Source organism: Phragmites australis, chromosome 2 (assembly GCF_958298935.1).
Source record: "Phragmites australis chromosome 2, lpPhrAust1.1, whole genome shotgun sequence".
Taxonomy (NCBI): domain Eukaryota; kingdom Viridiplantae; phylum Streptophyta; class Magnoliopsida; order Poales; family Poaceae; genus Phragmites; species Phragmites australis.
Genome location: NC_084922.1, coordinates 41,683,750 through 41,704,536, shown reverse-complemented (window position 1 = coordinate 41,704,536; position 20,787 = coordinate 41,683,750). Strand labels below are relative to the sequence as shown.

The window sequence follows — 20,787 nt, the reverse complement described above, 5'->3', positions numbered from 1 at the left end:
GCGTATTTATTTTTTATTTTTCCTTAATGAGTCCTAGATAAGGGTTGAATAATAAATAAATACTCATCGGAAGCGGACGTGAAAGCATATAAAAGGCGGCTCCTCTAACCTGGACCAATTGCTGGTAGGAGATGACGAGGTAATTTATTTGTTGGTGATCGCAAAATCTTGTAGATATTTTGAATTTGGATTTACAATAATGATATAATGGTAGATGGACAGAAGATGGATGTACGTTGTGAGCCGTGTGAGCGTAGAGTACAAGAACGACGTGGAGGGTTCCTGGTAGTAGCTGCGGCGCATAAGTCAAATACACAGTCTCAATACATGTGTTGTCCATGCATCGATTGCGAGAACAAGAAGCAGTTCTTCACCACCCAGTAGATACATTCTCACTTGATGACTTTATGCCTAGCTATACTAGTTGGACCGAGCACGGTGAAGCCGAGATCGTACAGGAAGTGCAATACATTGGAAGAGATGAAGAAGACATGTGCACCGATATGCCAGTCGACGAATACATCGATATGCCACCTGCCGGAGATACGTTGGCCGATGATGATCTAGAGGAGATGTTGGCCAATGCCAACGTCGATGATCTGGAGCAGATGTTGCGTGATAAGGAGGGGAACTTCACCTATGAAAGAGAGTTTCAAAAGTTCCAGCATATGGTAGAGGACTTTAAAACACTGTTGTTCCCATGCTACGAAAAGGAGCACACAAAGTTATGTATCGTGCTTTCACTACTGTAATTGAAGGCAAGCAACAGGTGATCTGATACAAGCTTCACAGAGTTGTTACTTTTCTTGAAGAAATTACTTCTAAAGAAAAATGTGCTACCAAAAAATACGTACCAAGCTAAGTAGGTTATGTGCCCATTGAGGTTGGAAGTACAGAAAACACATGTATGTCCAAATAATTGCATGTTGTATCACGGAGAGTATGCAGACTTGCAAGTGTGTCTCATCTGTGGTGCAACACGGTACAAACGTGACGGTGATGATATCGATGGTGAAAAAGAAGAAAAAGTGTCCCGTGAAGGTGATGTGGTATTTTCTTATAGTCCCCTGTTTGGAGCATTTCTTCGCGAACAAAAGGCATGACGAACTGATGCGATGGCACACCGATGAGCACAATGATGATGGAATGCTGAGACACCCCACTGATTCTACGCAATGGAGAAACATATATAGGAAATATAAGAAGCCCTTTGCAGAAGATGTGAGGAATATAAAATTTGGGTCGAGTACGGATGGGATGAACCCATTCGGCAACATGAGCAGTAGTCATAGCACTTGGCATGTGACTCTATGTATATGCAACTTTCCTCCTTAGTTATGTATGAAGCGGAAGTATATTATGATGCCGGTGCTGATACCAGGGTCGAGGCAACCTGGCAACGATATCGATGTCTACTGAAACCATTAATGAAAGATCTTGCAATACCGTGGAACGATGGTGTGCAAATATGGGATGCATACAAATGAGAGAACTTCACTCTACGCGTAATGTTATTCATAACAATCTAAGATTGGTTAGCCCTTGGCAACCTATCGGGCCAGACTGTCAAAGGCTACTATGCATGCGTGCATTGTTTGGATAAAACAGAGAGCTTATGGCTAAAGATAGCCAAAAAATGGTGTACCTAGGTCATTGTAAATTTCTTCGCAAGGTCACCGGTACTGCAGCAACATCAGAGCTTTTGATGGAAAAGTTGAGACTCGATCACCTCCTGATCGTTGCATTGGGAGATAGGTATATGAGATGATAAAGGGATTTAAGGTTATCCTTAGAAAGGGACGCGGGAGTACACCGGTTCCGAAATCTAATCTTAGAGCTCCTATGTTTAAAAAGAAATCTGTCTTTATGACTTAGCATATTAGTCAGATTTGTTGGTTTGACACGCAATCGATGTCATACATATTGAGAAGAACATGTGTGATAGCTTGATTGGTACGTTACTAGACATACCTGGAAAAAACAAAGGATATACTCCAAGCACGGAAGGACCTGAAATGTTTGAAACTCAGACGTGATCTACATCCCGAAGAGCTGGAAAAAGGTGACAAATATCTTTGCCCCGCTAGCTACAATCTGAGCAAGACGGAGAAAATTGCAATGTGCAAGTGCTTGCATGAAATCCAAGTTTCATCTGGTTACTCCGCCAACATTAAGAGACTAGTAAATATGAATGACTTGAAATTAACTGGCATGAAGACTCATGATTGTCATGTGATGATGACACAGATGCTTCTAATTGCAACTGGAGGTATTCTGTCGTCTAAGGTTTGAAACCCAATCATAAGCTATGTTCATTCTTCAACTCGATATCACAGAAGGCCATCGATCCGACCAAGCTAGATAAGCTACAAGAAGACATGGTCTATACTTTATCCCAGCTTGAGGTGTTGTTCCCTTCATCATTTTTTGATATCATGGTGTAGCTCAGTGTTCACATTATGAAAGAGATACGGATTCTTGGCCTCGTGTTTCTGCATTAGATGTACCATTTCAAGAGGTTCATGGGAGTTTTTTAAGAAATATGTTCGTAACCGAAATCGACCGGAAGGCTGTATGACCGAGGGCTGGGGAACCGAGGAGGTCATTAATTTCTGCGTTGACTACATGAATCTCAAATCGGCTACTCGTGAAAATAAGCAAAAAGGCAACACATGAATACCAAGATCTAAAAAGAACCAAATATCACACAACAAACATCATCAGATACAAGATCACATTTTTCTGGACAATCTCGCGAAAGAACGGTCAAAACGGAGCTACGGTTAACAAGTTATAATTTTCTAAAGATCAAAACAGGACTAAAAAGATTAACTACATATGAAATTATGTTGTTAGGAATTTTCTAGTATTTTACAAAGTCATCTATGATTTTCTAGGATTTCTCTAGAATTTATTAGCATTTACTCTAATTATTAGACATTAAACATAATTAAATAAAATTATAAAACATTACTAAACATTACTAAAACTATTTCAGATTTTATCCTAATTTTTTGTATTATTTTTATTCTATAAAACATTATTTAAACCATAGGAAAAACATTAAACAGAATTACAAACATTTATTTAAATTATAAAATTATTAAATAGAATTAAATAACCTATTAAACATTATTAAACATTTTCATAAATTAATTTTCCTATTTATTATTATTATTGGAATTAGTTTTACTTTGGAAAAATCTATTTATTGCGCAATAATTAATTATTATAACGTCATCTCATTAATAAAACAAGTCAAAAGAAAAATCACACTGACTGGGCTTGGCATGTCAGCGGGTCTACTGATGTGGGTGATGAGGTGGCCTTATGACGTGGCTTAATTGCTGACTGTGTTTAAGTTGGACACGTGGCGGTTTAGGATTGGTTGCTGAAGGGGTATGGTGTGATATAATCGTGGCTTTTAATCTGGACCGGACAGCTAGGATGGTTAAGTGGCTGGAGAGAGGGCGACCCATGGAGGAGGAAGCTCGGGCGCGGTGGAGGCTCGCTGAAGATCATCGAATCTCGGTTATGGTGCACCGGAAGCGACGAAGAGCGGCGACATAGCATCAGGAGCATATGAGCATCTCACCTCGGACCACAGCCAGGTCAAAGAGGCGGGAGACAAGCTAGCGGCGAGAGAAGGCGGTGAAGGCTCTCGAAACTCGGCGGAATTGGTGCTCCAGGGGACGGAAAGCGAAGGCGAGGGCAAAGGAAGCTTTATGGGGTCTTGACGGTGCTCTACGATGCTTCGGTGAGGGTGATGTGGCACAAGAACAGCAGGTCGGCAAGCTTGACCGAGGAGGACCAATGGTGGCTTGACATTGAGCTTGGGCGCTATGGCATCGATTTCTCGATGAAAAGCTAGGGAAAAGGCTCGGAATGCTCCTAGTAGGGCGTAGGGGAGGCTATAAATAGGCGGGGAGGGGATAGAGATAGAGTTCGAACTCGGTTTGAAACTATGGCGATGGTTGCCCGTGTTCGACGTGGTTTCCTCGTTCAAACCCAAATCCCTTGGAGATAAGGCTGGGATTCATAGAGGGGTTGGCCAAGAACTCGGTTGCAGTCTTGCATGATCCCTCCGGATTTGGCTTGGCCTTCATAACAGTTTCTAGCTCGAGCTGATGGGGAACGACTGGAGGTCAGGGACGACCTACGGGCCCTGTCGGAGGATTAACTCCAGTCGCAGGGATCCCGAGAGACCCCTTTTTAGAGATTCGGCCGGGGGGATGATCCTAAACAAGTTCGTCGGGGAAATAAATGGGAATGAATACAACGGCCGGCGGTGGTGGTGTTGCCTAGTGCAAGAAGAAGTAAATGCACCGGAATTTAGACAGGTTCGGGCCGCACAGGGGCGTAATACCCTACTCCTGTATGGATGCTATAACTGTCCTGAGGAAGTCCCTCAAGGATGTTGCTGGTTACAAGAATATTGATCCATCTAAGAACTTGAGGCACCTTGTTCCTCGGCTGGAACTGAGCTCAGCCTCCCTCATAGTATGTCTCTCGTGTTGTGTTCTTCGCTTGGTCTCTGTTTTCCCTTCGTCCCTTACTCTTTTTTTTCTCTTCTCCCTCCTGTGCCGCCGGCTGCTCTAAGTACACCCGGCCGCGACATGCCCCGAACGGAAGGAGAGGGCTCGAGTTCCGAGACGCCATAAATGGAAAAGGCGTCATCATTTCCTCTGGGTGAAACGACCGGGGGTGAAAAATGCGTTGCACGCCCAGTCATCTGTCACCATAAATGCCCTGACAACAGGCGCCGTGGAGAGGGCCCACCGGGCAGCCGCAGAGCAACCCGGCGTGCCCGCCCTGTCTTGTTCCCCTGCCACAACAGCGCGGCAGACGGAACGCTTTGCTCCTTACGACGTTATCCCGAGACGAGCCGGATGGCACGGGACGGGACTCGTGCAATTAATAACCTCACGCCTCTATGCCAAAACATGGCAGGAACTGACGCTGAGTGCGGCGGGAGCAGTTGGAGGCGACAGGCCACGCACGCTCATTAAATGCGGTCTCGGGCCTTTGACTGGTTGACACCTCAACGGTGGGCCCCTCGGGAGCCTTTCTGGGTCGTCGGGGTACCGAGTGCTTGGGGGTACTGTTCACGTCCCCGAGCACTCTCTCCCGAGAATGCCTTCCCTTGTCCTCGGGGTGCCGAGTGCTCGGGGGTACTGTTCACTTCCCCGAGCATTATCTCCCGAGCACTCTTGTTTGGACCCTCGGGGAACCGAGTGCTCAGGGGCTGTCGCATGCAGCCCCGAGCACTCTCTCCCGAGTACTTTTGTTTGGACCCTCGGGGAACCGAGTGCTCGGGGGCTGTCGCATGCAGCCCCGAGCACTCTCTCCCGAGTACTTTTGTACGGATCCTCGTGGAACCGAGTGCTCGGGGGCTACCGCATGCAGCCCCGAGCACTCTCTCCCGGAACTTAGCTCTCGTGATCGTCGGGGGACTAGAGTGCTCGGGGGTGACCGTACACCTCCCCGAGCACTTTCTTCCCCGTACTTGGATTCCGTGGATAATCGGAGAACTGGGGTACTCGGGGGCCACCGACTGTGGCCCCAAGCACCTTCTTCCGTGACTTGACCTTTTCTCATCCTACAAGAGAGACCTCGCGGGATGGCGCCATGTGGCGGATGGCTGGACTGGCCTCGGGATTCGGGGATCCCTGGTTCCTGATACACCGACAGGCCCGCATGGCAACGGCTCGGAGAGGGGCTGGGAAGGCTCAGGTGAGCGTTTGGCAGGTGGAAGCGGCTGGCGGGGCGACTGGGCTGAGGCACGAGTGAGCGCGGCCCAGAGAGAGAGAGGGAAATGATGGGCTAACTCCGGCGTAGGCGGGGAAAGGAGAAAAAAGGGACGGCTCAGGTTGGATCAAAGAGAAGAGAGGAGATGAAAAGAGATGAACCGGTTGGGTTGGCTATATTGGAGGGTTTTGGCCTGCTTTAAACTAAAAGCTTTTCTTTCATTTTTTTCTCTCATGTATATGCACACACATGTGTGTGTATCGTATATACCTATATATATATATTCCTGTATTAGCTTCACAAACTCAATCAATCAATCAAAAATCAAATAAATAATCAACACACACACACACACACACACACACACACACACACACACACACACACACACACACACACACACACACACACACACACACACACACACACACACACACACACACACACACACACACACACACACACACACACACACACACACACACATATATATATATATTCTTTTATAAGAAAAAATAGCCCTCAATGTATATATGTATTTATACATATAGCACACAGACTCACATATATGTGTATATGCATAAAGGCTCACATACACACTTAGGGTTTTTTATTTAGTTTTTGCAAGACTCTTTTATTTTCTTAAAAAAATTTTTTAATTTTTTTGGTTTTGAAAATTTGGGTTATTACAGAACAGGTACAGCTCGACGAGGAAGAAGACACGACCGTGGATGTCGAGCTTGACGGAGAGAAGGCAGGCAGCTCGGGGAGATAGAGTAGGAGCTACTAGCAGCCAACTCCTGTAGCTCCACGTGATGGCGACACTTGCGAGGGGGACGAGCTCCTGCTGCTTCATAGATTTGGCCTCCTCTCGAAAATCCGGCCACCTCTCGCAGATGTCGGCGACGGAGGAGATGAAGGGGGTGATGATGGATGGACGAAACCATGCCGAAACGCAGTGGCGGCAGGGTGGCTTTGAGCCAAGGTGGCTCTGTGCAACGGCGACAACCTTCCTCGATGAGGATGGGCTCCAAACTGACAGATCCGAACCACACCCCGCTGGATCTGGCAGCGACAGAGGCGACAGACCGGATGGAGTTGTGGCGGTGCGCTAGGTTGCTAGAGGCCGAAATTGGGACAACAACAGCGGGGTCCAGGCCGGAGACCCCTCCTGAAGCTACATATCTCCAGCTTCAATGGCCCAGGAGGCAATGATGGCCCCCTGGCGATCGGCAGCCGACGATAAGGCCCGAGAGGCCCCGCCCCCACGACGTCTGCATCGAGCTCAGATGCTATGGTTGGAGGGGGAGATTGGACGGGGGAGGAGGAACGAGATGGCCGGTGGTGGCAGCAACGACAACGGAAACCCTAGCCAGCTACGTCGCACACGGTATTCTTTAGTGTCGGCAAGCTAATATCATGCATTTTCTATCCGCTGCTTTAGCATACGTGATGCCAAAGCAAACTTCAGTGCACTACTTTCGTTGATTGATTGTATATAGAGCTTAGGTAACTGTGACACGGCGACGATAGATTCATGAATTGTGTCCCCTATATGTGACGAATGCACCAAGAAACACACGAGCGCATCGAGGGACGAAGAGCATCGGGGACACCGCATTGCACTATCAGTCAACTATACTATTAATAAACAGAAACTGTGTAGGATTTGCTGAATTTCATTGGGGGTCATCTGAAAGAAACATTGCGCTAATCTCCATATATACATATACACTTGTAAATATGGAATATATACTATGCACTGATGTGTCATTCAGCACTAATTTATAGCATAACAAAAATAAAAAGAAGTAGCTCCAATTTCATCATCTTTATCATGAGCTGCAGCTACTTTTGAATTGTCAGGCTCTGTTACTTCCTTGCCGGAGCTTGCTTCACAATTCTAAATTGGTCGCGAACCTCCATCGTACTTGAGCTTACAAACTGAAGAAAACAGAGTAACAGTTGTTCAGACTTCAGGCTCTAACGCAAATGTCGAACTCGAACCAATTAGAAACACCAGATTGGTGTTTTCCCCAAATTTTCAGGAAGTTAATTATGTTACAACTCTTGTGTTGATAATGGAATTTTCTTTATTCAGCCACTTCCAATATCTGAAGTACAATTTCAAACATGAAAAAAGAGAGAAAAGAAAAGGTAGAAAAAAAAAAGAAACACAAAACTGACCTGAACCAGGATATCAGTTCTTGTGGCATGCACCCTGGCATACCCGAACTCTGAAACCCTTGCTAAGCTCCACTTCGCCCACTAAATAATTGGAAATCAAGACAACATCGTTAACAGATGTGTATTATTGGACATCAATTCAGGATTATCAATTCCCAAGTGTTCTCAAATCCTAACGTTCACTGAATAATTCTTAACACCCTACTATTTCAAGATTATGCACTACTTGCTTTGGAGAACATACAAAAGACCTGTTATTATAACTCTTACCACAATCTTAGGGAAGTTGTCCAAGCTGAACCCTCCTGCTCCAACAAGGGCATGAATTGGCGCAGTATAGTTGCTGTTGTCATAAGTATCAATTCCACTTGCATCCTTCCTTGGCATGACTTTGCATTTGCTCTGGTATACCGCGCAAGTCCTCTCGTAGTTGTGTACATGGCCGAAGAAAACCAAATCCACCTACATTTGTTTTCACAACAATGTAGTGCAGTCTACTTTTGAATTCTGCAGTGTGATTTCTTACCTGGTACTTGAGCAAGAGCGGCTCAACAGAGGCTACAAATTTTGGATCCACATTGAGCGGTATACCGATATGGGATGAATACATCGGTCTATGCCTGAAATTGTCAATGAATTAGCAGGCGTTTTTACTTCTTGTCTCTGACGTATTTCAAATCCAGAGTATCAAAGTACAAAAAGAAAAAGCTCAGGTCGCACCTTTTATTTTTTTTGGGGGGGGGGGGGGTGATTTGTTTGTACAAATATGTAATGTAACTCACCCAATGAAGATTACCCATGGTGTTCTTGATCTATTGACCGATGATAAATCTTTCTCCATCCAATTATGCTACTCTCAAACAATAAAATTTTCAGAGGAACAATACATAGATTTCCAAGTCTGAAACAGAAAAAAAGTTGCATTTGATTTACCTGCTCCGACTTCTCTGACCATTCATGCTCAGTCGACATCACAACAAAGTGAGCGCTCCCTTGCTCAATTGCATACCATGGCTTGTCCTTACTGACAGTGGGCATGGGGAAGTAGGACTCGTATGCGACTCCGCATTCACCACCTGAATCTGGGGTCACATACACAGATCCAGAGTCTGCATAATCCCTGAGGAAGACGTCATCAGTTCATGTTAATAATGGTGCACAACCTTACAACGTAAGTCCACAGATGTTTCAAATTGCACTGAAGGTGCAAGATTCTGAAAACATCAGGTACCTTTCGTGATTACCAATAGCGGTCATGTATGAAACCTGAGAAGCAAGTGGTGTGATGAGGTGAAGGAAGAAGTCCCATTCGACCAGAAAGCCCGTGGCATAGCTGATGTCTCCTATATGGAAGATGGAGTCGACATTTCCAGTTTGGATCTCTTTAGCCACTGCCTTGGTCACTGAAATCGATCCAGGCTGTAAATGCGTGCCGTGAGCATTACTATTTACAATCGGTTCACAATTCTCGGATTTAATACAACCAGAGCATTTCATATGGAAATGTACAATCTGCACGCGCAAGATCTGGTCTTAAAGCAATTTCGCGCCGAGGCAACATTTTGGTCTACCTGAATGTAGTGTTCCACTGATGGGTCCAGGGGAGCCTTCCCCATGTCACCATAGATCACAAAGGATAGCTCATCTGAACCTGCAGATGGTGGTGTTCTGAATTTGAGTGTGTCACTCCAACCCACAGAATCACTGCACAATCACAAACACAAAAGTTTCCAATGAACTCATGAGGCGTCTTCACCTTCAGAACACTACTGCTGAACTGGCTGACATACTGACATGTTAATAGCATGTACAGCACTTTCTAGAGTGCTTCTCAGATGCTAGCAAGGATCTTAGTCACAAGAGAACTAGTTTACCTTCCGTAACGGTAAGAGTAGGACTGAGAGGGCTGGAGCCCAGTCATGACGGCCGAGTGGATGTAGCCGGGGTCATGCCACCCGAAATCCTTTGCAGGACTCGGCAACACGGCGATACCTGCACCAAGACAATTTTGTCAAGGAATCCCAGAGTCAAACATGCCACATATATTTCCTTTCACAATGTCCCCATCCTGCAATAATCATATATCGATCACTCACTGCACATATCCTTCTGCGTGAACGTTGCGACTTGAGAAGCAGCAGAATTGCCGGCTCCGTACTGAACCTGCTGCGGCCTCCCGTCTCCGCTGACCCACGTAATCCTCATCTGAGACAACCGTGCTCAAATAAGAGTGGTGCTGCAAGGAGCGCGGCGGAATGAATGAGTGGGATGCTGGAACGGCTGTCCTCACCGAGGTGGCGTTGGAGCCGGTGCTGGAGAGGTGGCCGTAGAGCGGCCTGGCGGGGGTGGCGAACCGGAGCGCGCCAGACCGCTTGAGGACGCACGGCGCCCTGAACCCGCCGGAGAAGAGGACGAACTCGACGTCGGTGCGGAAGTTGACGACGTGGAAGGTGAGCGTAGCGGCGCAGGTCCGGATCTTGCAGGCGCCCGACGCGTCGCGCCTCTGGCACGCCGCGTTCTTGCAGCCCAGGTAGCCGGGGTCGCTCGTCAGGTGCTGGGCCTGCACACCCACGTAAGCCCGTGTCAAATAGCTAAAGCTGAGTTCGGTTTCTGCAACCAGAACTGGGTGTACTTTGGGCACGACAAGAGGATACAACACTGATGGTACCACGCTTCACCGTGCAATGAGGATCTAAACCCTCCAATCAACTACTATATACTAAAGGATCTGTGAATTCTCATGGCCCGGCTACTGTAGCTACTATAGTAGTGAGCCATGTGTATGTTTATGTATATATATATGTATACATGTACACGTAAATACATATATATACACACATATATATATATACATATATCTATACATGTATACATATGTGTGTATATATATATGTTTTTTTTTTCTGAAAATTTTAGAAAAATGTCGAAATAAATATTAGTTACATTAACAAATTGGCTGAAAAAAAATCTAAAATACAAAGAAAAATATCTAAAACTAAAAAAATATGAAACAATTTTTTTGTTAGTATTACTTCTACCTACATATTAAAACTATGTGCATGCATAAAAGTACTATTGTTTTCTCTATAATTAATTGAATGTGTTTACCATTAATAATTTCATAAGTAAATTGAAATGTATAAAATTTGTGAATATAATTTTTTATTCTTCTTTTATCGTGCTCTACACAACAAAATAAAAACGAGCGTAGCGTAGACGCGCCAATCAACCAATATATAACTAAAGTGTCTAGGATCCGTGAATTCTCAGGGCTCTGGCTACTGTAGCTACTGTAGTAGTGGGCCACGTGTATGTTTATGTATATATATGTATAGATGTACACGTATATATACACACATACATATGTATATATATGTATATATATATATATGGGATTTTCTTTTTGGGGAAATTTTAGAAAAATGTTGAAATGAATATTAGTTACATTAATAAATCGGCTGAAAAAAAATCTAAAATGCAAAGAAAAATATCTAAACTCAAAAAAATATGAAACAAATTTTTTTGTTAGTATTATTTTCACCTACATGTTAAAATTATGTGCATGTATAAAAGTAATATTATTTTCTCTATAATTAATTAAATGTGTTTACCATTAATAATTTCATAAATAAATATTGAAATGTATAAAATTTGTGAACTTAATTTTTTAGTCTTCTTTTGTCGTGCTCTACACAGTAAAATAAAAACAAGTGCGGCGTAGATGCGTCAATCAGACTAGTATATCCCTAACTTATAAAACCCTATAATATACCCCTAATGTATGTAAGAGACATGCACACATCCATGTGCATACTTATGGTGTGAGTGGGTGTGCATCGGTTGTGTGCTTCCGTAGCCACTCAAATAAAAAATACTGATACTTTCAAGGCTCTAACTCCACGGTTTGCCCGCTTGAACCATGCAACGCACGTCGTGCATGTGATGTACCCATACGTAAAGCTAGCCCATACGGATGGTTGATGTTTGCACGCTAGCTTAGACTTGCTTCATGCATCAATGACCATTCTTGAAAGAAACAATGAGACATGTTGCATTGGGTGCTGGACTACGTCGTTATGAATACTTGATGGAGCACTGTCTTTTCGTAAGCTCAGCAACCTCTTAACCAAGGAAAAACTTGAACATGACTGAAAGAAGTTCATATAGCAATTGTGGCAACTAGTACCGTTGGTACGTAGTTGAAACATACGAACTAAGAGAAGAGCCGTGCATTCAAGACATACGTACCTTGACAGGGTAGTGGCACAGAAGCGGGAGATGCGCTAGATCACCAGTCTGGACGTAGTTCACACCACTCAGAGGGCATCCGGAGACACTGCGCATGCACCAATTCACCGATAGATCAGTCAAAACGAACACGCTTGTGAGAATTGAATCAGTCAGATCAAATCATTGCCAACTTCTTGTTTCTTAATGTACCTGGAATTCGAAGGCGTGATCATGGCGACCCAGTCGCCGCCGTCGGGCTTGAGGACCCCGGCGACGGTCACTTTGATGAACACCTCGTCGGGGAGCGGCGCCCCGCCGGTGCTGACGTTGATCTGCAGGTACGGGCTCCGGTTCAGGCACGATTCCAGCCTCTTCCGGTTCACCGTCCTGAACTCGGACTTCCCCGCAAAGCTCTCGTGCAGCATCTCCGGCGGCGGCAGAGGCTTCGAGCATGAGACGGCGGCACAGAGGCTGAGGAGCACAAGCGTCGTGGCGCCGGAGCCGGAGAAACCCATCGCAACTGCCCGCACGCGAGCCCACGTACACCAGCCGAACTGCACGTCTGCGTGTGGCTGTGTGCGGCCGCGCTCAAAATGTGCCTGGAGCTAATCTTATAAGCAGCGGGAGGAGGCGCGCACGGCCAGGGGCGGGAAATGCAACTCCATTTGCATAGCTTGTCTAAGTTATTCATAAAGTTCGATATAATCTCATCAGTAGAATCTCTTACTTATTTTATAATTTTTTAATCTATTTTTTAACACGAATCTCAATAGAAATAAGTGATTAATAAATCATATGTGTCAAACGGCTAATGAAAATTTCTCTTCGGCCATGGTGGTTCGGGCCACACCAACACTATACAACAACGATGTCTCCTCATCCCCGTGTGGACAATTTCCCAAAAAAAACACTTCAGCATCAAATACCAATAGCTTCTGCATTCCAGCCAGTTCGAGACAATCTATCGTGGTTTTATCGATATAAAAGATAACCGAGGCAATGAAATGTTTTCTGAGATTTTTACAAAAAAAATTATGACGTGCAGACTTTTTGTTCTTCTATTTTGTATTGGACTGCACGGTAAACTCGAGTACCACCCGGGCGTTGCTGCGGGTCTGGTTGTACCTTGAAAAGGTGTTTGATAGTTCCATTGTTCACATACGGTTGTCCAACCGTACGGTCTCCTCTGCTGTGTATCTTGGACTGTAGGATTTCAGCATTGCAGAGAAAGAAGTATGGCATAGTTGTGTCGTTGCATGGCATGGGATATCAACCTCAGCTAGTTCATTTAACCAGCCCATTCCGGTTTCGTGGATAATGTATCAGAAGGTTCATATTCTATCCTGAGCACCTTGTGGGGGATACTGGCAGAAACAGGCAAGTTTCGATCATAGATTCAGAACTAAAGAAACTGTATGAAGCCTTCTGAGGCTTCATGTACACTTACTTCAGTTCTGAATCTAAGGCTATGTGCAATAAAATTAATCGAGACTGATACTGATTCAACATAATAAGAAACTAGAATTAGTGTGAAAAGGCCCGTGTATTAATGTAAGAGGACTTTTACAGTACACCTAAATGAGTGTATGCCGTTCATTTTCTTCATCCGATGATTTAGATTAGCTCAATGATACTCTATCGTCCATCAGTATCATGGGTATCATTAAAGAGTATCATGGGTATCATAAGGGTAGGATTGGGAAAAAAAATGATAAACTTGTAATTTATATGTTTAATTAGGGAAGATCAAAATGCTAGTTTATTCTTCGGATAAACTTTCACTTATTTTGTTCATTTTATTTATTAGGGTTTTCAGCTTCCGTCGGTCGGTCGATGATGGGTGACGAATGTTCAAAATCCGGTCAGTCAATGACATAATTACATCTAAGAGTATCAAGATAATTACAATAATATCTACTAAAATGGACGGTTGGATTACAACAATGATACTCTCTATCATCTAGTATCATGGTGTACTGTAAATGTTCTCTAATGTAAATGTCGTGTAACCATTAAAATACTAACCTGTAACTCAGCACCAATTTACAGTATAGCAAAACTTTTAGAAGTAGCTCCAATTTCATCTTCCTTTTTTCGCAAGCTGCACCTACTGTTGAATTATCAGGCTCCGTGGCTTCTTTGCCGAAGCTCCCCTCAATTGGTCCCGGACCTCCATCGTACTTGAGTTCACAAACCGAAGGAAACAGGATAACAGTTCTTCAGTTCAGACTTCAATGCAAATGTTGAACCGTTTACGAAGTTTGTCTGATTAAAATTCTTTATGAAGCTTGTCTAATTAAAATTCTTGCTTACTAATGATTTTTTCTTTATTCAACCACTTCCATCTTTGAGATATTATTTTTTAACATGTGAAAGAGAGAAAGATAGGGAACAGAAAAGAGAGGGAAGATAAAACTGACCTGAACTAGCATATCAGTTCTTGTGGCATGCACCCTGGCATAGCCAAACTCTGAAACCCTCGATAAGCTCCAACTGCCCCCTAAAGATTTGGACATCAAGACAAGATTGTTCGCAAACGTATATCAAACATCAATTCCCAGTTATCTCTCAAGTCCTAACGTTCACCGAATCATTGTTAATGCCCTAATGCATCAAGATTATGCGCTACTTGCTGTGGAGAACATACAAAAGACTAGTTATAACTCTTACATTCTTAGGGAAGTTGTCCAAGCTGAACCCTCCTGATCCAACAATGGCATGAACTGGCGCGGTAAAGTTGCTGTTGTCATATGTATCAATTCCGCCTGCATCCTTCTTTGGCATACCTTTGCATTTGCCCTGGTATACTGCACAGGTCCTCTCGTAATTGTGCACATGGACGAAGAAAACCAAATCCACCTACTCAACCAAAGCCAAAGCATGAGTCAATCAGCTATTGTGATCGCACGACCAATTCTGTAAGAAAAACATGGTGCAGTCTATTTTCAATTTTCATTGTGATTTCTTACCTGGTTGTCGAGCAGGAGTGGCTCAACAGAGGCAGCAAAGTTTGAATCCACGCTGGGCAGTATACCCCCATTGGAGGAATACATGGGCCTATGCCTGCAATGGGCAGTAAAATGGCAAATGTTATTTCTTGTGTCTGACAGCACAAATTCCAGAAGCCATAGTGTCAAAATACACCAAGAAAAAGGTCCAGTCCCATGCTGCAACTTTTTTTTCTTCTTTTGGCTGATCTGTCTTTATCCAAGCTATTGTCAGAGGAAATATGAGTAGTTAACTCACCCAATGAGATTACCCATGGAGTTCTCGTTCGATCGATGGATGACAAATCTTCATCCATCTAATTGTACTACTCAAACAAGAAAGTTTTCAGAGAAATAATATACTGATTTCCAAGTCTGGAACAGAAATGGAAAAGGTGCAGTTTGATTATATACCTGCTCCGACTTCTCTGACCACTCATGCTCGGTTGACATCACAATGAAGTGAACGCTCCCTTGCTCAATCGAATACCACGGCTTGTGCTTACTGACAGCAGGCATGGGGAAGTAGGACTCGTAGGCGACTCCACATTCGCCTCCTGAATCCGGGGTCACATACACAGATCCAGAGTCTGCATGATCCCTGAGGAAGACATAATCAGTTCATGTTAACAACGCTGCACAACTTTGCAATGCAAATTCAATTTTGTTCAAATTGCGGTGAAGGTGTAAGATTCTGAAAGCATCAGTCACCTTTCGTGATTACGAATAGCGGTCATGTATGAGACTTGAGAAGCGAGTGGCGTGATGAGGTGAAGGAAGAAGTCCCATTCGACAAGAAGTCCGTGGCGTAACTGACGTCTCCTATATGAAAGATGGACCCGACCTTTCCAGTTTGGATCACTTTAGCTACGGCCTTGGCCAGAAAAATCGATCCAGGCAGCATCAAATGCGTGTCGTGAACATTACGATTTACAACTAGTGCGTACTTTTCAGACTTAATAAAAGCAGATCATATCATATGAAAAGGTACAATCTACGTGGGTAATCTTGCATAGTTGCATCAAGGCCACATTCACTATGTACCTGAATGCAGTGTTCCACTTATGGGTCCAGTGGAGCCTTCCCCATATCACCGTATATCACAAAGGATAACTCATCTGAACCCGCAGCTGGCGGGGTTCTGAATTTGATCGTGTCACTCCAGCAGCCCGCAGAATCACTGCACAAACAAGAAAACCACTAATTGCTGATCAACTGTTGTCAAGGATCTTAGTCGCAGGAGAACTCAGGCTACCTTCCGTAACGGTAAGTGTAGGATTGAGAGGGCTGGAGCCCAGTCATGACGGCCGAGTGGATATACCCGGGGTCATGCCACCCGAAATCCTTGGCAGGGCTCGGCAACACGGCGATACCTACATGTAGTTGTAGCCAATTTTATATGCAAAGATAGAACTTGACATAGTAATATTTCCTTGTCCTCTCCCTGTGATAAACATAGAGCCAGGACACTCACTGCACATGTCCTTCTGCGTGAACGTTGCGGTTTCAGAATTAGCAGAATTGCCGCCTCCGTACTGCACCGGCTGCGGCTTCCCGTCTCCGCTCACCCACGTAAGCCTCATCTGCGACAACCATGCGTCCGACGCTCGGATAAGAGTACCGCACAGCTGCGTTTGCAGAGAGCACGGCGGAAAGGATGGCGGGGTGCTGGGATGGTTGTGCTCACCGAGGTGGCCTTGGAGTCGGTGCTGGAGAGGTGGCCGTAGAGCGGGATGGCGGGGTTGGCGAATTGGAGCGCGCCGGACCGCTCGAGGACGCACGGCGTCTTGAACCCGCCGGAGAAGAGGACGAACTCGACGTCGGTGCGGAAGTTGACAACGCCGGACATGTTGCACGAGAGCTACGCAGGTTTCTTAGATAAATCCAATTAAAATAGGTATAAAAAAATTATATGATTTTTAAGCAATATAAGATTATTATTTTGAATAGAGCATATAGAAGAAGAAATGGGGTCATAAACAATAATTTTGACGAGTACTGGTCTATCTTCTAACCGATAGACGTCATTTTTATAAATCTTCTCGCTAAAGATTACTTATCTAATATTTTAAGTTAGAACATATAAAAATAAAAAAGCTAGTCGCTCGTCAGGTACTGGGCCTGCACTCCCATGAAGGCTCCGTGTCAAGCAGATAAAGCTGCTGAGCTCTGAATCTAGAACTGGGCGTAATTTGGCCCATCTATAGTAGGCCCACTATTTGGGGATGGCCCGAAAGATAATGTGCAAGCGTCGCTACGAGTTTGCACGCTTGAGCCATGCAACATGTACACGCCATGCATACGCCGAACTGACCATAGAGCGCATACGGATGGTCTCGATCACGCTACCTTAGCCTTGCTACTTGCAGGATGCCCATTCAAGGGAGACAAATTCATAGGCATGTTGCACCGGCTAAACGAGAATGTCGCCATCCATACTAAATTAAGCTAGCTAGCACCGTCTTCTCGAGAACTCAGCAACCTCTTAGCAGCTAAGGAAACCTTGAACATGGCAGAAGAGGTTCATATGCATGTCAAGTGGCAACTAGTACCGCTAGTAGCTAATCAAGGAACAGCTAGCGTAGCGAGTGCAAACACACAAAAGGTGAAAAACAGCAGCAGAGCATGCGCAAACTCACCTTGACAGGGTGACTCGCCAGATCGCCGATATCGATGTAGTTCACACCACTCAGAGGACACCAGAGACGCTGCGCGTGCATGCATCAATTCAAGGATGAGAAGGATCGAAACACTGCTGAGAAATTCAAATACTGAATCAAATCAGTGCTATACGTACCTGGAGTTGGAAGGCGTGATCATGGCGATCCAGTCGGAGTCGTCGGGCTTGAGGACGCCGGCGACGGTCACCTTGGGGAACGCCTCGTCCGGGAACGGCGCCGCGCCGGTGCTGACATTGATCGCCAGGTAGGGGCTCGGGTTCAGGCACGAGCCCAGCTGCTTCCGGTTCACCGACCTGAATTCCGACTTCCCCGCGTAGCTCTCGTGCAACATGTCCGGCGTCGAGCACGAGGCGGCGCCGCAGATGCAGAGGGACACAAGCAAGACGACACGGGAGTCGAGGAAACCCATCGCAATTCGCAACTGCCCGACCCGGCCGAGCGCCCACGTACTTGAGCCAAACTGCACGCCCGTCCGGCGTGTGGCTACGTGCGGCCGCGCACGAAATGTGCCTGGAGCTAAGCTTATAAGCAGCAGCGGGCCGGGGAAGGACTAAGGGCGAGTACGGTGAGAACGATGCCAGTTGTCTATAAGAGACGCTACAAGAGAATCTCATGTGAAGGAGATAGAAGGAGAGAGAAATATCATCTAGTATTTTACAGACGATATATTAGATAGTATATTGCTGTCTAAATTATTATATAAACAGTTATTGATGTCTATAATATTGTATGTGAGTGTTACAGATAATTTTTTTAGACAGTACTTGAGATATTTTTATTAGCATCTAGAAATAACATAGATGAATCATAGCTGTCTGTACCACCTAAGCAGGCGCGCGCGATGCCTGGCCGCTACGGCTGCACCAACGCCACGGCACGTCGTCTCACCGTGTGGACGGGGATCAGCAAGACGTCGCGATGGACGCATCTCGGCGCGGGAGCGGAGGCATTGAGAGATATCTGCCTGAAAGGGAAACAGCCGGGAGCGCGCGCGGAGCTGTACGTCGCGCCGAGCGAGCCCGGTGGGAACGGGCGGAGTGCTGTGCACAACTAGCGTACGTTTAATGTCCAGTACGTAGTATCATCATCTACTCGATCCATGAGTGCAGCTGATGGTGACCGACTGATTAGAAGGACCGTAGGACGGGAGATGAGGGGTCCGGCCAGGCCATATGTGTACCGCAGCTGCAACCGTGTGGCTTCGCCTTTTGGATGTCTCAACCGAATCCGCTGACCCATACACTATAATAGGAATGGTCATCCGTACCGTCCTATCAGTACCGGTTAGGTACAAATCGATACCGATAAAACATCAATGCCGGCTCGTAACTTCCCGCGCTCGATCGATAGTCGAGCCCGATTAAACCGGCATTGATACTCAGCACTGAAGTATCAGTGCCGGTTCGTTCTAATAACCGGCACTGATACTGAGTATCAGTGCCGGTTTATTTTACGGGTCGGCACTAATAATTACACGTTTATTAAAGGCTCGCACCTTCTTCTCCCGCAAGCAGAAAACTCTCCTGCCATTTGTTGGAGCTCTACCTTGCGCTTGGGGTCAGCCAGACGAGGAGCTGCGGCTGGACGTCGTCCTGGACCCCTCCCTTAGGCGGAAGGCTGACAAGGAGCTCGGCCGCGCCCTCTCCATCCTTCTTCTCCGGCCGACCGGGCACCTCGCGAGCTCTCCTCTGCCTCCACACCGACTGCAGCTACCTCCGGCCACTCTCTGACCAGGCTGAAGGTATGGTGACATCCCTCTCCTTCTTAAGTAGCTCATGCTCTCCTCATTTCTCTCTATTCCTCGCCGGTTCACCTAGATTGTAATAAAATGAGTGAAACTAATTTTGTTGTGTTTGAAAAAGAGTGAAACTAAATTTGTTAAGATTATAAAATACGTAGAAAAATAATTAGAGCTTAGAAAAGGGTGAAACTAACTTTGTTGTGTTCACATTGATGTAATATACATGTTAAAAATACAAGCACACTTGAAAAGTGTACTGAAATTCCTTTATTCCATTAATTATGCTGTAAATTATTAATTCCATAACTAATTAAGGAGAAATCCAAAAATGATGACACCAACTTTGTTAAGCTTCTTCTATCATCCTCTGTACAGAAAAACACCATCAAGTCATGAAACAGTTGATTAGCATAATTTCTTGGTTAATGTTTTACTAACCATTTACGTTTCATTAATTTAAAAACACATAAAATGGAAAAACATTGTTCTTAAGACTTCTCTAGATAGATTAAAACCGAGCTCCAATTTTCTAGTAGTGATTTAAGAAAAAGAATATTTAAATCACCTCTAAATAGATTAAAATCTAGCTCAAATTTTCTAGTAGTGAATTAGTAAAAAAAAAAGATTAACATATTGAATATGAATATTGTGCTGTAGGGATGGCAAATCCACCCGCTAGTCGCAAGCGGACACGGTAATATTTAGAAGGTGGGTCCTCCGACCGAGACCAAGTACTGGAAGGTGATGGGTCATCTGACATGGAGCAATCAATATGCAAGGTAATTCAATAAATTAGATTTGTATTTTGAAATATTTCATGGTTATTATTTTTTAGTTTTTTATTGATTGGTAAAACTAATGATAATCATAAATTTGCAGATGGACAGGACATAGATGTACAACTCTGACCGTCGCGGCCAAGAGTTCTTTCATGACGTGGATGTTTTTTTGAGGGCTGCCGCGACGTACAGAAAGCCAAAAAAGAATAGTGATGATCACTATATATGTTGTCCTTGCGTTGATTGCAAGAATGAGAAGCAGTTCTCAGGCATAGAGCAGATCCGTGCACATTTGCTTCGCAGGTGTTTCAAGCCTGGCTATATCCACTGGACCGCGCACGGTGAACATGAGGAGGTTGTGCATGAAGAGCAGCCCACAGTCGAGGAAGACAGAAGCAACAATATGACGGCTGACGAAGACATCGATATGTCGG

The 20,787-nt window shown here is 44.9% G+C and overlaps 3 protein-coding genes across 3 annotated transcripts; all 3 read right to left on the bottom strand.

The window, feature by feature from the left end:
• Positions 1–7,416: 7,416 nt before the first annotated feature.
• LOC133910128 (nucleotide pyrophosphatase/phosphodiesterase-like) lies at positions 7,417–12,697 on the bottom strand. The gene is made up of 13 exons (XM_062352644.1): positions 12,376–12,697; positions 12,184–12,271; positions 10,226–10,495; positions 10,032–10,140; positions 9,810–9,927; positions 9,507–9,639; positions 9,167–9,354; positions 8,869–9,055; positions 8,718–8,785; positions 8,462–8,555; positions 8,206–8,397; positions 7,936–8,016; positions 7,417–7,692 (listed from the first exon to the last, which is right to left on the bottom strand). The coding sequence occupies exons 1-13, from the start codon at positions 12,678–12,680 to the stop codon at positions 7,621–7,623; spliced, it is 1,905 nt and encodes a 634-aa protein (XP_062208628.1). The 5' UTR covers positions 12,681–12,697; the 3' UTR covers positions 7,417–7,620.
• A 1,464-nt stretch (positions 12,698–14,161) lies between these two features.
• LOC133910127 (purple acid phosphatase 18-like) lies at positions 14,162–16,045 on the bottom strand. The gene is made up of 6 exons (XM_062352643.1): positions 15,864–16,045; positions 15,567–15,753; positions 15,135–15,228; positions 14,836–15,024; positions 14,586–14,665; positions 14,162–14,345 (listed from the first exon to the last, which is right to left on the bottom strand). Exons 2-5 carry the CDS (start codon positions 15,590–15,592, stop codon positions 14,591–14,593), a joined length of 384 nt encoding a protein of 127 aa, XP_062208627.1. The 5' UTR covers positions 15,593–15,753; positions 15,864–16,045; the 3' UTR covers positions 14,162–14,345; positions 14,586–14,590.
• A 169-nt stretch (positions 16,046–16,214) lies between these two features.
• Positions 16,215–18,242, bottom strand: LOC133907292 (probable inactive purple acid phosphatase 1). The gene is made up of 6 exons (XM_062349293.1): positions 17,946–18,242; positions 17,798–17,860; positions 16,840–17,013; positions 16,627–16,735; positions 16,408–16,525; positions 16,215–16,332 (listed from the first exon to the last, which is right to left on the bottom strand). Exons 1-6 carry the CDS (start codon positions 18,240–18,242, stop codon positions 16,215–16,217), a joined length of 879 nt encoding a protein of 292 aa, XP_062205277.1.
• Positions 18,243–20,787: the final 2,545 nt, after the last annotated feature.

Bases quoted from the DNA above. Each gene is read 5' to 3' on its own strand.
- LOC133910128 (XM_062352644.1), bottom strand. From the start codon at position 12,680: ATGGGTTTCTCCGGCTCCGGCGCCACGACGCTTGTGCTCCTCAGCCTC. The intron at 9,056-9,166 runs GTACCTGATGTT...CGTCTTCCTCAG, and splicing joins GCTATTGGTAATCACGAAAG to GGATTATGCAGACTCTGGAT. The intron at 7,693-7,935 runs GTCAGTTTTGTG...TGTTTTCTTCAG, and splicing joins GAACTGATATCCTGGTTCAG to TTTGTAAGCTCAAGTACGAT.
- LOC133910127 (XM_062352643.1), bottom strand. From the start codon at position 15,592: ATGAGTGGTCAGAGAAGTCGGAGCAG. The intron at 15,229-15,566 runs GTATATAATCAA...TGCCCATTGCAG, and splicing joins GGTCAGAGAAGTCGGAGCAG to GCATAGGCCCATGTATTCCT. The intron at 15,025-15,134 runs GTAAGAAATCAC...TTGGTTGAGTAG, and splicing joins CACTCCTGCTCGACAACCAG to GTGGATTTGGTTTTCTTCGT.
- LOC133907292 (XM_062349293.1), bottom strand. From the start codon at position 18,242: ATGGGTTTCCTCGACTCCCGTGTCGTCTTGCTTGTGTCCCTCTGCATC. The intron at 16,736-16,839 runs GTGAGCACAACC...TGGTTGTCGCAG, and splicing joins CCGACTCCAAGGCCACCTCG to ATGAGGCTTACGTGGGTGAG. The intron at 16,526-16,626 runs GTGAGTGTCCTG...AACTACATGTAG, and splicing joins CACGCAGAAGGACATGTGCA to GTATCGCCGTGTTGCCGAGC.